Raw genomic sequence first — 17090 nt, forward strand, 5'->3', positions numbered from 1 at the left:
AACGAACAGAGGGGGAAGTGGTTATTTTTTATTTATTTATTTTATTTATTTATTTTTTTGGCTGATGCTGCATAGCTTGCTTTCTTGCATCAAATGCCTCTACTAATGCTAATACCTTTAGCTGGGAAAATACAGCAAGTTTCACTTCACCAGTGGTTTCAAATCCAGGATCTTTCAGATCCTGGATTTGGAAACAATCTTTCTTCACAGGATCTGAAAAGATGAAAATTACCTGGATCAAGACTATGACTACGTGATAGGTGGTCCAGAAACTCCCATCCCAGAGTATGTAAAAGGTGGTCCAGGAACTCCCATCCCAGAGTCTATTGCAAGTGCAGTAGACAGTGTGCTGCCTGGTGTTATTGTGCAGTAACCTGGGTCATTTGTGGCAAACAGCCTGCACTTAATTCATCATTTCTCCAAATTATACACATCACGTTCATATGAGACTGTATCAATAGCTTTTCTAAAATATAAGTAAACATATTCATTATTCCTTGCATCAAGTTCCTTTGTGACTACGTCATAATATCTTACCAGGATGGTCTAGACCTTCCCATAATTAAAAATAAAAAAAAGTTGTTAATCTTATAATAATATGAATATGAAACTGATACTGCACGGCATCCTTCATCATAAATTCCATAATTTTTCCTACTGCAGAAATCGGACTTGCATCAGACTATAGTAGTTGTCTAGATTACTCTTGAAGCCCCCCCTCCACCTTTGTTGCTGGAAGAACGGTTGCATATTTTCAATTATCTAGAATTTACCTTTTTCTTTCAGATATAAAAGTGAAGAAGAAAAGGGGACTCAATGGTACCTATAGATAGATACTGTAAGTTCCTTTGTCTCCTCACTTTTATACCAGATAATGTCCTCTCCAGAGCTTCTCATTAATCACAATAAAGTAATTAAAATTAATTAATTTTTAATTTCTAGATCTAATTAATAAAAATAATTTTATTTTTTATCTTTCACTCTAATTAAATTACTGAATTTAAATTAATTTAAAGCTAATATTGAAAATATATTCTTATGTGAATATAGATGAAAGAAATCTGCCAAAATCATTAGCTATCTGCTCAGATTGTTTATACTGATCTATGCTCCCCAGAGTAAGCCAACACAGTTTATTATTTTCTTTTAGTATAGCTCAGTGGTTCCCAAACTGCCACGGCATCCCTGGGCGCCACAGCAAACTCACAGGGGCACCACGAGATATTTAAAAATTTTAAGGGAAACAGCAATATTCGACATCTGTTGGGCACAGCAGAACTACTACCTCAAGGTAGTTCAGTTTCAACTTTTTTTTTTTTTTTCTTTTTTTTTAGTTGTTGGCACATCAGCTTCTGTGGCAATATTGCACCTCCCAAGGTTTTTGCATTTTCTACTATGATCCAAGCCCGAGGTGGGATTCGAACCCACGACCTTTTGGTTGCCAGGGAGGCACTTTACCCACCCAGCTAGCCCAGTCGGCAGTTTCAACAATACTTATTAAGTTGTTTGGACTAACTACCTAATAAACAGAACTGCTAGGTATTTCTTTTGGCCTGGGGACACCACAAAAAAAATTACTGACACTAAGGGCTCAGTTAACCTAGAAATCTAGAAAGTTAATCTAGAAAGTTTTGGAACCTCTGGTACAGCTCTTTACCAAATCCTGTTCATAATATACCTTAGGATACCCCTACACTAACCGAATTAGAAAGGTGGGCTGAAAATAAGTGGTGCCCATGTGTTAAATCCAGCTATATTAATTATAAAAACAAGAAAATCAAATTTTAAAAATGGAGAAAGTGTTGTGACAAGACTAGAACAGGAGGGCCAAAATATGTCATGTCATTATAGAAAATGAAACAAAGATATAAATTTAGGTAGAGAAAATATATGCTAGTAAATCCAAACTGCACCTAAGAGGAGAAATGAATGAAGACTACAGCTAAAATTTGCACAGACCTGTTTTGAGGCCTATAAAAATCAACCAGTTTTTTTTTTTTTTTTTTTTTTACTGTCATAACTGGTGACAACACCTGAATACATCACTATGAGCTCAATTCCAAACAACAATCACTGAAATGGCAATACATAGGATTGTAGCACAGAACAAAACCCAAAATTATCAATTTGGGGGTGGGAATAACTGATAGACTTTTTGCCTGGGAAAATATTACTGAACCCCTAAACTTTAAAAAAAAAAAAAAAAACAATAAAAAGGAAAAGAATGTACTCAAATATAAACTTGTTCAGATTGAGTGGATGATTTCACTCCAACCAGCCTACAGACTTGCAATTAGTAATTTATTTTTATTTGGTGCACTGAAGCATTACTCACTCAATGATGTTAAACCTATGATGACAAAAGTCTAGAGAAAAAAAAAGACCTATTAAATAGTGGTTCCAAACACCTGAAGCATCAAATTTCTATTATGTTTTTTTTTTTTTTTTATGTATGGTTAAAATGTGAAAGATGATATACTGAAAACTTGAGCATCTGTTGCATATACTTCTCATTACACATCTGTGATATTTAGAATAAATATCCATAGTATTTCCAGATTTTATGACACTGGAGAAATTAATTTTCCATCCATCCTTGTTTATAACCTGGAGAAATCCCTAGCATTCTTTTCTAAACCAATTTCATCCATTCTTTAGTCATACATTTCAGTTTCACCTTGTGCCTTATCCTCTTAATGTATAAAATGGTGGTAATACCTAGGAATATTTTCTTACACATTTCCCATTTAGCTTCAGTATCCCTTAGGAATTTCATCTGGTAATAACTGTAGAGGCCTTAAATGATGTTTAAGACCAACAACAAAGAAGAATAGGGTTTCATTTACATTTAAGTAACTTGAACATTAAGCCTGATACACCATCATCAATATCATTTATAAATACAGAAAACAACAATGGACCCAACACTGAACCCTGAGGGATTCCACTAATGGCAAAAATAAAAAAAAAATATATGGTTTGAGAACTTGGAAAACAGAGGAACAAGGAACTGGAGAGACTAATCAAACTTGGGCCCATCTATACCATTGATGAAAAAAGCAGAAATGGCACCTCATGGGAATTTTAGAAAGGTCTATATTAAATCTTCCTGTTTTGGCATATTATTACCAAAACTCGTCACTTTATAAATGAATAACTGCTTTTAGAATTTCCCAGAGTAAGGGAAATTCCAATCACATTTCTTCAATTATAAGCATCTTCCATTTGTTATAAACAAATGAAATACTTCTGAATGAAAATGTAAAATTCATTAAGTCAATAATATAACTCCAATTAGTGGGTAGCACTGACCTAATGCAATAATTTACTCAGGAAGTGGGGATATTATTTCAATGCACATACTGAAATAGTTTGAAAAATAATGTAACACTATATTACATTTTTCTGCCATAACTATCTAGGAACAGAACTGGAAAAAAACTGCACTATCTGCTCTAACATATATGAAGTTTTCTGAGCAATGCAGACAGGCCGCCTATTTTTAAACATATAATATCTCCAGCAGATGAAACTGTTATTCAGTAAAAACACAAAGGCAGTGTGTTCTGTCACTGGAAGAACAAACATGAGCCTCCTGTAATATTTTTGTCACTGCAAAAGAGTCACTGGAGGCTTCTGTCCCTGTGGACAGTCACCACAGAATGCAGTGTTGTGTTATTTTCTCAAAGCACTTCAGTACCTACATTAAATTAGTACCCTGCAATTAGTAAATTGCTGCACTAGTCCAACACTGCCCACTAATAGGGATTATATTATACAAGTAACAAATATGTTTTCAATCAGAAGTTTTTCTTCTTCTGCTTGCCTGCTGATTTAGATAGTAGTAGTAGTGGCATGTGATGCAAGGAAGCAAGTGTATGAGCTTATGCAGCATCAGCCAAAAAAAAAAAAAAAAAAAAAAACATCACACCATTCCCTTCAAATCCTGTCCAGTTCCTCCTTACATTTATTTAACCTATCAACTTCCACAATGATAGATGGAAGTTTGTTCCAGCAATTAACCACCCACTGGCTAAAGGCAAATTTCCACACATCTATTCTACATCTGTCTTTTCTTAATTTGAATTTATGTCCCCTTAGGTTCGTAATCTGAACAAGCGGAGGGATCCCATCAGAATTCAGCGTGCTCAATCCATTCAAGGCCTTATACACCTCAATCAGATCACTGCATAGGTGCCTAGTCTCCAGCAACTGCAATTTGCAGAACTTAAGCCTCTCTTGGTAAGAGGATCCCTTCATTCCCCTCACCAATCTTGTTGCCCTTCTCTGTATACACTCAAGCAAATCTACATCCTTCCTAAAATGAGGCCTCCAGACCTGCACGCAGTGCTCAACGCATGGCCTGACCATTGCCTTATACAGAGGAACAATCACCTCCTTTTCCCTGCTAGCAAAATTCCTATATATCATTGACAAAACCCAATGACCTGCCCTGGCGGCCTGTCTGCATTGCTCAGAAAACTTCATATCTGACTGCACAATTACTTCCAGGTTTTTTTTTTTAATTTTCTACCACCTTAAGTGTAGTACCATACAGTTGGTACATTTCTCTGGGGTTACTTCTACCCATATGCAGTACTTCACATTTGTCAAGGTTAAACTTCGGTTGCCACTTCTTAGCCCAATCTGCCCAAATTATGTAGATCCTGTTGCAGTAGCACACTGCCATTAACAACCCTGCCAACCTTTGTATCATCTGCAAACTTCGACACTAAGCCTGATATACCTTCATCAATATCATTGATAAATATACAAAACAACAGAGGACCCAACATGGAACCCTGTGGGACTCCACTAATAACATTAGTCCACGAAGAGCAGCACCCATTGATTACCACCATCTGTCTTCTCCCACTCAACCTTTCTTTTATCCATTGTAGCAACTTACTCTTAATACCATTCTGCTCCAATTTGTACAATAGTCTTCCATGCACAACAGTGTCAAAAGCTTTAAAGCTTTCCTGAAATCCAAATATATGATATGATTATTTTTTGCATATAGTTCCTTTGTAACCACATCATAATATCCTATCATATTTGTCAGACAAACCTTTCCCTTAACAAACCCATGCTGTGTCTGAATTATTGCTGCAGTCTTGTCTAGATGATCCTGCAATGCATCTTTAACCAGTGACTCCATTATTTTACCCGGAACAGAAGTTAAACTAACTGGCCTGTAATTACTCGTGTCACCCTTTGATCCCCCCTTTGTGAATTGGGGATACATTTGCACATCTCCAGTCTGTGGGGAACTCCCCTGAGTCCAAGGATGCTCTCATAATTATGGCTAAGTGTTTGCTTAGTTTCTTTGCCACCTCCTTTAATATAACTGGATAGATCCCATCCACCCCAGGTGCCATTCTTATGTTTAACTTCAACAGTTTCTCCTCCACTTTGCTCTCAGTTATTACAAAATCATTAAGCACCCTGCTACAATTTGATAAACTTCTGCCATTTTCAAACCTTAATAACTCCTCAGGTGTGAATGTAGATGCAAAATACTCATTCAGTTCGTTTGCTATCTGAACAGGATCATCAACAGTCGAACCATCGATATCAAGTGGACCAATCAGATTCATCCCCTTCCTTTTAGAGTTTATATAAGTAAAGAAAACCTTGCTGTTTTACTTAGCATCTTTTGCCAAAGATTTCTCGTAATCTGCCTTCGCCTGCCTAACCTTCTTTGTGACCTGATTACAGACTAGCTTATATCTGCCATAGGCTTCTGAGTCGCTTGATAATTTATGTGCATCCCATGAATTTTTCTTCTCTGTCACGAGTCTCATTAGTTCAATTGATAACCATTTAGGCCTAAACCTTGAACAATATTTCTTAATAGGTATGAAACTTTTAGTAGCATCCACGATTAATTGACACATTTATTCATTGCATGACAAAAGGCACCTCCGTAGCCAGGTGGGCAGGAGCAGTAGTGCATAGCACATGTTTCTTGATTAGACCGGGGTTCGAGCCCATACCCACCAAATACGGAGGATGCAGTAGGTCAGGGAATCACCACCGCATATTCCCAGCCCGGATAAAGGGTGAGGGTTGGCGTCAGGTAGGGCATCCGGCCATAAAAATTGCATGACAAAACAATAAAAAAGGTGACCCCATATAATAATGGGAAAAGACGAGGACAAAAAAAAAAAAAAATTCATTGCATGACAAAAGAGGGGGAAAAAAAAAAGTTTCTAACCTGTTCCCTAATGAATGACCCAAATAGGCTCAAAACTTGTTCCAAACGTTTTTGATGAATAATGGATTCACCTCCTGATGAATCCATTATTCATTAAAATGTGATGCCATCTGATTATACTGGGTGTCTCAAAAATATTGGCACAAATGTTTAGGGGAGGTAGGTAACATCTAAAGGAATGTGAACTGCATAGGAACCCATACCTGGAATCATCACCGTAAGTCGATAGACGGCTCTGTTCATCAGTTCATGAGAGGGAAAATTTCGGGTTTAGTCATTCAGGCAGTAGTCGCCGCATGAAGGGCATGCATCGATATACGAACTGTGAGCTGGCAGACATGCACCTAGTGTATGGATTAGCAGAGGGCAATGGACAAGCCGCTCAACGAATTTATTAAGAACGCTTCCCAGACAGACATGTACCGGACCACCGTTTGTTCGCGCGTGTGCATCAAAATTTGTGCGATTATGGGTCATTTAGAGGTAAGAGGAGTAGTACGGGCAGACCACGTTCGACGCGAACTCCCACCATCGAAGAAAGTGTGTTGAATGCTGTCCAGAATAATCCTACTACCAGCACACGTGCAGTTGCCTCTGCCTTAGGAGTGTCTCGTTGCAGTGTACAGCGTGTCTGGCTCAGCGATTCCTTACACCCCTTTCATCTCCAAAGGGTTCAGTTACTGCTCCCCCAAGATCATCCTGCCCGTGTGGCTTTTGCACAGCGGTTTCTCCAAAAAAGTGTTCAAGACTTGAATTTTCCAGCCTATGTTTTGTTCACGGATGAGGCTTATTTCACTCGGGAAGGCTTATTCAATCAGCACAATGCTCATGTGTGGGTTCACGACAACCCACACGGTGTGCGCCCCCATGCGGCACAACATCACTTCGCAATAAATGTGTGGGCAGGTATGGTCAGTGACTGCTTAGTTGGCCCATACCTGTTACCATTCCGTATGAACTCCGCTAAATATCGGATCTTTCTTGAACAAGTTCTACCAGGGTTACTTGACGATATTCCAGCAAATGTGAGACGCTTGCCCATTATGAAAGGTGTGTTCGTGACCATTTGAACAGGCGTTTTCAGTGTCGATGGACTGGCCGTGGTGGACCCGTTGCCTGGCCCCCACGCTCACCTGATTTATTGAGCCTTGATTTCTTTCTGTGGAGGGCACTCAAATCTATCATGTATGAATCACCTGTGGAGACGGAAATGGATCTCGTGGCAAGACTCATCTGCGCTGCTGCTACTATCAAAGAAACTCCAGGTGTGTTCGACCGTGTCCGGCAATCCATGCTGCGTCGGTGTCACGCATGCATCGCGTCTCATGGTGGAACCTTTGAGCATCTGTTGTAACATCATGAAATGCATTCATCTCATACTCCATTGTTAATATTATGTCAAATAAATGTTTGCCACTAGTTACTCTCTTGTGTCATTTCTGCTTCTTGTGCCTCTGCTACTATTTTCCCGTGATGTTTCTGGTTATGGGTTCCTATGCAATTCACATTCCTTTAGATGTTACCTACCTCCCCTAAACGTTTGTGCCAATATTTTTGAGACACCCTGTATAGTAAATGTGATGTCACCTGCTTATACATTAAACATGATGTTATTTGATTAAAAATTATATTAGTTCCTTTAGATAAATTCTGGTGCATTTTTCTAATATACCTAAGTTATAAAATAAAGCAGTAATTACTGCTTTATTTTACTTATATGAGGATTTAAAATCAATAATTCTAAACAAAATGAAGAAATATGTGTACTGCAAAATAAAAATATCTTGTACATAGAAAGTATCATTCTGAAATCATTTTATTTTAAAAATACCTCATTTGTGAATACCGTGCATCATATACATCTTATTGGCCAGTCTATAGATATAAGCTAGTCTGTAATCAAGTCACAAAGGAGGTTAGGCAGGCAAAGGCAGATTACGAGAAATCTTTGGCAAAGGATGCTAAGAAAAGCAGCAAGGATTTCTTTACTTATATAAACTCTAAAAGGAAAGGGATGAATCAGATTGGTCCACCTGATATCGATGGTTCAACTGTTTATGATCCTGCTCAGATAGCAAACAAACTGAATGAGTATTTTGCATCTACATTCACACATCAGGAATTATTAAAGACTGAAAATGCCAGAAGGTTATCATATTGTAGCAGGATTCTTAATGATTTTGTAATAACTGAGAGCAAAGTGGAGGAGAAATTGCTGAAGTTAAACATAAGGAAGGCACTCGGTGTGGATGGGATCTATCCAGTTATATTAAAGGAGGCGGCAAAGGAACTAAGCAAACCCTTATCCATAATTATGAGAGCATCCTTGGACTTGGGGGGAGGTCCTCACAGACTGACGATGTGAAAATGTATCCCCAATTCACAAAGGGGGATTGAGTTGTTATTTGGTTTTTAGGAGCATTAGCAACTAAGGCCATATTGCTCAGGGATATGCGGTGGTCATTCCTTGACCTTTCCGCATCCTCCGTATTTGGTGGTGACGGGCTCGAACCCCGGTCTGATCAAGAAGCGTGTGCTACGCACTGATGTTCCTTCCCACCTGGCTACGGAGGCGCCTAAGGGGGATTGAAGGGTGACACGAGTAATTACAGATGCATTGCAGGATCATCTAGACAAGACTGCAGCAATAATTCAGGCACAGCGTGGGTTTGTTAAGGGAAAGTCTTGTCTGACAAATTTGATTGGATATTATGATGTGGTTACAAAGGAACTGTATGCAAAAAATAATTTTGATATCATATACTTGAATTTCAGAAAAGCTTTTGACACTGTTGCGCATGGAAAACTACTGTACAAATTGGAGCAGAATAGTAGTAGTAGTAGTAGGGGTGATAGTGCTGACATGTGATGCAAGAAAGCAAGTATGAGCGTATGCAGCATCAGCAAAAAAAAAAAAAAAAAATCACACCATTCCCTCCAAATGCCTGCCCAGTTCCTCCTTAAATTTATTCAACCTATCAACTTCCACAACAACAGATGGAAGTTTGTTCCAGCAATTAACCATCCGCTGGCTAAAGGCAAATTTGCGCACATCTATTCTACATTTGTCTTTTTCTTAATTTGAATTTTTTTTTTCATTTGAACCTTAGATTCGTAATCTGAACACGTGGAAGGATCCCATCAGAATTCAGCGGGCTCAACCCATTCAAGGCGTTATACACCTCAATAAGATCACCTTGCAGGTGCCTAGTCTCCAACCACTGCAATTTGCAGAACTTAAGCCTCTCTTGGTAAGAGGATCCCTTCATTCCCCTCACCAATCTTGTTGCCCTTCTCTGTACACGCTCAAGCAAATCTACATCCTTCCTAAAATGAGGCCTCCAGACCAGTACGCAGTACTCAAGGCGTGGCCTGACCATTGCCTTATACAGAGGGACAATCACCTCCTTTTCCCTGCTAGCAAAATTCCTATATATCATTGAAAAAAAACACCATGACCTGCCCTGGCAGTCTGTCTGCATTGCTCAGAAAACTTCATATCTGATTGCACAATTACTCCCAGGTCTTTTTCATTTTCTACCACCTTAAGTGCAGTAACACACAGTTGGTATGTTTCTCTGGGGTTACTTCTACCCATATGCAGTACTTGGCATTTGTCAAGGTTAAACTTCAGTTTCCACTTCTTAGCCCATCTGCCCAAATTAGCTAGATCCTTCTATCTATAGTTAATGACAGTAATGGCAGTAGCACACTGCCATTACTGTCATTAACAACCCTGCCAACCTTTGTATCATCTGCAAATTTCGACATTAAGCCTGATATACCTTCATCAATATCATTGATAAATATACAAAACAACAGTGGACCCAACACCGAACCCTGTGGGACTCCACTAATATCATTAGTCCACGAAGAGCAGTTCCCAATGATTACCACCCTCTGTCTTCTCCCACTTAACCATCCTTTTACCCATTGTAGCAACTTACCCTTAATACCATTCTGCTCCAATTTGTACAATAGTCTTCCATGCGCAACAGTGTCAAAAGCTTTCCTGAAATCCAAATATATGATATGATTATTTTTTGCATATAGTTCCTTTGTAACCACATCATAATATCCTATCAAATTTGTCAGACAAGCCTTTCCCTTAACAAACCCATGCTGTGTCTGAATTATTGCTGCAGTCTTGTCTAGATGATCCTGCAATGCATCTTTAACCAGTGACTCCATTATTTTACCCGGAACACAAGTTAAACTAACTGTTCTGTAATTACTCGTGTCACCCTTCGATCCCCCTTTGTGAATTGGGGATACATTTGCACATCTCCAGTCCGTGGGAACCCCCTGAGTCCAAGGATGCTCTCATAATTATGGCTAAGGGTTTGCTTAGTTGCTTTGCCGCTTCCTTTAATATAACTGGATAGATCCCATCCACCCCTTATGTTTAACTTCAGCAATTTCTCCTCCACTTTGCTCTCAGTTATTACAAAATCATTAAGTATCCTGCTACAATTTGATAACCTTCTGCCATTTTCAAACCTTAATAATTCCTCATGTGTGAATGTAGATGCAAAATACTCATTCAGTTTGTATCTGAGCAGGATCATCAACAGTTGAACCATCGATGTCAAGTAGACCAATCAGATTCATACCCTTCCTTTTAGAGTTTATATAAGAAAAGAAATCCTTGCTGTTTTTTCTTAGCATCTTTTGCCAAGGATTTCTCGTAATCTGCCTTCGCCTGGCTAACCTCCTTTGTGACCTGATTACAGACTAGCTTATATCTGCCATAGGCTTCTGAGTCGCTTGATAATTTATATGCATCCCATGCATTTTTCTTCTCTGTTAAGAGTCTCATTAGTTCATTAGATAACCATTTAGGCTTAAACCTTGAACAATATTTCTTAATAGGTATGAAACCTTTAGTAGCATCCACTATTAATTCCTTGAATGCTTCCCACTTAGAATTTACTGTTGGTAACACCATCAGTTGATCCCACTGTACAGAATTTAAAAACTTTCTGAGACCACTGTACTCAACTTTACGGAAGCTAAAACCCTTTTCTTTACCCCTGATGGTAATTAAATCTTTAAGTAAATCCCACATCAGTACACTGTGATCACTGCCAGCTAGTGGTTCCTTTATCTGCAAATTCTTAATACACGAATGATCACTGCTGATAACCAGATCAAGAGTATTACTCTCTCTGGTTGCCTCTCGAACATGCTGCTGCTGCAGAAAACAATTGTACAATAAATCCACAAAAGTCTGATTAGTGTGTGAGTGACCAACCCACAAGTTCCAGTCAATATCTGGGAAGTTAAAATCCCCATTATAAGACATTCTGATTTACTAGCCCCCTTTATTTCTCTGTACAATTGTTCATTTTATTCATTCGAGTCATTAGACCTATAACACACTCCTACTCTTATTTTTGCTTTCGCAGTGCTTAGGTCACACCAAACTGACTCAACAGTGCACTATTCATCTATATCAACTGGGTGCACTTCATTTGATATTATGTTTTTCTTAATTAACAGCATAACACCTCTTCCCTTTCTATCCTGTCTATCCTTTCTGTACATATTGTACTCCCCAAATTCCAGTTCTGCATTCCTAATATCTGTGTAACACCACGTCTCTGTTATCCCAACAATATCCGTCTTTGATGTCTTGACCAACACTTCAAATTCATCAAATTTATTTAGTATACTTCTAGCATTGGTATACATGCAAGCATTTCACGATGACTGCCATCCGTCCCTGAAACCCCCAACACCCCTCACTCCAGGTCGCTACTTATTCTATTAGCAGTTGTGCAAGAATCACCTTCACCTCTGCCTGCAGCTACTGTTAAACTGTTATTCCTTGTATCCCCCCAAGCTGGCAGTTTTCCGACCCACCTAACACTGCCTCTGTAGCATCAGCAAATATTCTTGCACCCTTTCTATTTAAGTGTATCTCATCCCTGTAGAAGCAGTCTCTCCTGTTAACAAGTACAGAGCAGGCTGAAAAAAATTCTATCCCTTGAGCCTTGCACAATCTTTCCAGGGTCGAATTGATTGACAAGGCTCTCATCATATACTCCCTTCTATCGCGTCTGGGCAGAATTGCAGACACTTTCAAATTCCACCCTAATTCCCGGCTTTTTTTCAACAGTGATCTGTACTTGTTAAGTAATTCTGCCGGTCTCCTACTCTTAATATCATTAGTGCCAATGTGTACAACTATATCACCTTTTGTGCCCTTAAAAGATGATATCCGCTCTGCAACATCATCAACCTTTGCCCCTGGCAGACATATCCTGGTCCTGTTCCACCTATCCTTTTTACAAAGCATGTTCCCCGTTTCCCTGAAAATAGAGTCACCAACAACCAATAGTTCCTGTGTGACCAGCGCATTCTGCCTTGGGGGTTGCCGCTGTGTTGCGTGATGACCAAGTGCAAGCTCTGGCATTGATGTGGGCAACTGAGAGCTTGATGGGCCCCTCAATTTAGATCCTTCAAGGGCATCCACCCTGTCCTTCAAGCTCTCATATAGGCCCATAACAACGCTGAGTTGTCACCTGATTTCCTTACACTCCTTACATTGTACACACACACAAAGACATCCCCCATGGCAATATCATGTCCCGTACTTGAATGCTCCATAAACATCATGCAAGCAGTCGGCAAACATTTCACAAGTTGCACATTTTTTTAGGCTGTGATTGCTTTGGAGAATCACCCCCCCCCCTCCCTCAGTTCTCCCCCGAGTCACAGCACTCCTGCCACTTTGTGCCTGTTGCTTTGCTGCTCTAGTTTGGGGCATGATACTTTAAATTAATAAAATAAATAAATTAAATTAATTAAATGTCAATACTATACTATCTAATAGAAACAGTGAAGCGTATTATGCTATATAATTATACCTTAGAGCTACCTAGTTACCTCAATTAAAAATTTGAATTCCCTAACACTATATACAAAGACAATGGCTGCCAGATTCGAACGAAATAACAGTTTTACATATATTAAGTAGTAATCCACAAAAACTCTATCTAAATTAAAATAAAAATAACCAGTGTAACTATAACTATAAGACTACGTATTAAGTACAATAAAAAATAACAATTATGTAAATAAAAAGGCAAACACTTATCGCTTTTTCGGAGCCTGTAACTCACAACTGTAATTTTTAAAGAGAGTCAGCGTCTTGGTATTAAGGGTAAGTTGCTACAATGGATAAAAGGATAGTTGAGTGGAAAAAGACAGAGGGTGGTAATCAATCGGTGCTACTCTTCATGGACTAATGTTATTAGTGGTGTCCTACTGGGTTCGGTGTTGGGTCCACTATTGTTTTGTATATTTATCAATGATATTGATGAAGGTATCAGGCTTAGTGTCGAAGTTTGCAGATGATACAAAGATTGGCAGGGTTGTTAATAACAGTAATGGCAGTGTGCTACTGAAACAGGATCTAGAAAATTTGGGAAGATAGGCTGAGAAGTGGCAACTGAAGTTTAACATTGACAAATGCAAAGTACTGTATATGAGTAGAAGTAACTCCAGGGGAACGTACCAACTGTGTGTTACTACACTTAGGGTGATAGAAAATGAAAAAGACATAGGAGTAATTGTGCAGTCAGATATGAAGTTTTCTGAACAATGCTAACAGGCTGCAAGAGCAGGTCATGGGGTTTTGTCAATGATATGCAGGAATTTTGCTAGCAGGAAAAAGGTGATTGTCCCTCTGTATAAGGCAATGGTCAGGCCACGCCTTGAGGTACTGCATACAGGTGCTTTTTTTGCTGCTTTTTGGTTTTTAGGAGCATTAGCAACTAAGGCCATATTGCTCCGGGAATATGCGGTGGTCATTCCCTGACCTTTCCGCATCCTCCGTATTTGGTGGTCACAGGTTCAAACCCCAGTCTAATCAAGAAGCATGTGCTACGCACTGCTGCTCCTGCCCACCTGGCTACGGAGGTACCTTGGTCTGGAGGCCTCATTTTAGAAAGGATATACATTTGCTTAAGATGTACAGAGAAGGGCAACAAGATTGGTGAGGGAATGAAAGGATCCTCTTACCAAGAGAGGCTTGAGTTCTGCAAATTGCAGCGGATGGGTGCTCTGATTGAAGTGTATAAGGCCTTGAATGGGTTGAGCACGCTGAATTCTGATGGCATTCTTCCGCTTGTTCAGATTACTAACCTAAGGGGGCATAAATTCAAATTGAGGAAAGACAGCTATAAAATAGATGTGTGGAAATTTGCTTTTAGCCAGCGGGTGGTTAATTGCTGAAACAAACTTCCATCTGTCGTTGTGGAAATTGATAAATTAAATAAATTTAAAAAGGAACTGGACAAACATTTAGAAGAAATGGTTGTGTGAATTTTTTTTTTATTTTTTTTTTTTGGCTGATGCTACATAAGCTGATGCTTGCTTTTGCACCACATGCCACAATTATTATTACTATTGTTATTTGTCACATATTAATATATCTGTTTCGTTTATTTCCTTGCATTAATAAAGCAACTATAGAATAACAACAACTACGGATACCAACAATCAATCAGGAATGTGGAAAACATAGTAAAAGATTGTTTTTTTGCCACATTTTTAAAAATAATTTTTTTTTTTTTTTTTTTTTTTTGCAAACAAATACTTCCATTAGTAAATTTGCAATACGGCTATTCATAATTGTCCAATAAAGTTTTACTTTCACTGAAAACCATTATATTTTTTTTGCATCAACAGACTGAAAAAATTCATTGTATCTATATTTTTCATCAAAAGTATTTCAATCAAACAAAATTTACAAAGCAATAATAATAAGATATGTCAGCAAGAACCTAGAAATATTTTTGTTATAGCGAAATTTGTGTTGAAATGGTATTTGTAGTGCTCGGATTTTATTGTAAGGAATAAATGCTACTGGCAAGCCACTTCAAAATTAATGCATTAAAATGGGCTGAACCTGTTAACTTACTTTCTGATTTTATTTTACATATATATACAGAGAAAAAACAACTTCAGACTAACAGAAAAGGAAGCAGAATCTTTGAATTTAATGTCAAGGTCAATTTCATTATGGGATTTGCCATTAAACTGACTAATGAGGCTGATTTTCATGGGGCCTGCTAGCTCTCAACATCTCTCTTGCTGGCTCTTGACACCCCTGCCCATCATGAATAACACAGTAAAAATATTTTACTATTGTATGACTGAAATCTGAGAATTATTACATATAAAAGAAACAATAAGCAAATTCTAATACATATCTGTTCAGTACCAATTGGAGAAGCCCATATAATTAGAGCCCATTTACTACTTACCTGTCTAAACTGACTAGGAAAGTCATCAACTCCTTCAGATTTTCTAATACCTTTTCCTCCTCCACCTTCTGAAGCTTTTATCATTACAGGAAATCCAATTAACTGAGCAACCTATTGAAATAAAATACATTCTTAAATATAATTTTATGAATCACACTAAAACAAGGAAAGCACAGAAACTATATCTGATCAAAGATTTATTTGCAACTAGAGTTGCCACATTCTCAAAATCTTTCGTAAAAAGATGGCTTGTGGGGGAGAAGGGACAGTAAAAACAAACCTAAAATTTTTAGCACAAATTCTGCAAACTTTAGATTGTTTTTGTAACTGCAAAATAATTTGTTACTAGTTATTTTCAAGGACTTCTTTTGTAATAACGTTTACTCACGTACATTTCTAATTCCAATTCAGGAGCTTAGTTTAAAACACCACGGTTGAAAACAATGCGATATGTAACATATGTATTAAATAGTTTTACGAGATACATTCTAAATAAGCATATAATAATGTACAATAATATCACATTAGCCTCATAATTTGCCCCACAATGGAATGCCAATGTTATTTTTTCTCTACTGTTCTATAACCAGAAGAAACAACAAAAAGCCCAGAACCAAAATGGGTGGAAACTATTTGTAACTGAAGTTGTAACTGTTCATTACTTTAAAAGTACAGTATAGTTTGTAAAATAGATATCCTTGTCCTAAACTTGGATAAGAAATTTTAACATAAACTTTTTTTCTTTTTTTTTTTTTTTTTTTTTTTGAGTAATTTAACTCCTTATCTTAGGACAGTACTTCTCCAGAATTATGGGTTTGTTATGTTTGTTATTTGGTTTTTAGGAGCATTAGCAACTAAGGCCATATTGCTCTGAGGATATGTGGTGGTCATTCCCTGACCTTTCCGCATCCTCCGTATTTGGTGGTCACGGGCTAGAACCCTGGTCTAATCAAGAAGCATGTGCTATGCACTGCTACTCCCGCCCACCTGGCTAGGGAAGTGCCCAGAATTATGGAACCCAAAAGATGGTTAACTGTGCCTGAGTAAGAAAAAACCAGAGAAAACTCTGGTGGAAGTCCACAGTGGTTCTGACATGCGAATTGATCAGCAGCACCAGGTATGAGGTTAAAGACCAACTGAACCATTAGCAGCTTTCCCTCCAAAGTTTCCCTCAGGTCAGCTGGCACTCTGGGAAATCAGTCTCATCCAGTAGAGTGAATGATTAGAGGCCTTGGGGCCAAAACAACCTCAACCTATCTTAAACTTTAAATGAGTGAGCAGTCTGGCTTGCTTGACTCAAAGCCCAGGAGAAACAATGTGAGTGCACAGTGAGCCACTTTTCGTAAGTACCTGGTGCAGTGAGATGAACCAAAAGTCAAGTTAAGGCACCCAATGTGAGATGCTCATGAGACCCCATGAAAGGTGTTGGCTGTTATAGACAGCAGGATGGCTGCCATGAAAATTGGAATCCACTAAGGAGTGAGGTGCTCCAGCATCGAGCCCATACCTGGCCACTGCCGCAGATTCGACTATTATGCATCATAGGGGTGTGTGTGTGTGTGTGTGTGTGTGTGTGTAAGGTACCAGGCATAACG

At 38.5% G+C, this 17090-nt stretch overlaps 1 protein-coding gene across 2 annotated transcripts in view; it reads right to left on the reverse strand.

Moving 5' to 3' along the window:
* The window catches only part of ACC (acetyl-CoA carboxylase), a 1497654-nt gene that overhangs the window by 1205393 nt on the left and 275171 nt on the right, over nucleotides 1-17090 (reverse strand). For both annotated transcript variants that reach the window (XM_090383551.1, XM_090383552.1), the window contains one exon: nucleotides 15496-15606. In XM_090383551.1, the coding sequence (XP_090239677.1) occupies nucleotides 15496-15606 (111 nt within the window). The remainder of the gene's footprint in view (nucleotides 1-15495; nucleotides 15607-17090) is intronic.

This window comes from Mastigoproctus giganteus, chromosome 10 (genome assembly GCF_048544385.1).
Source record: "Mastigoproctus giganteus isolate SK-2022 chromosome 10, ASM4854438v1, whole genome shotgun sequence".
NCBI classification, from domain to species: Eukaryota; Metazoa; Arthropoda; class Arachnida; order Uropygi; family Thelyphonidae; genus Mastigoproctus; species Mastigoproctus giganteus.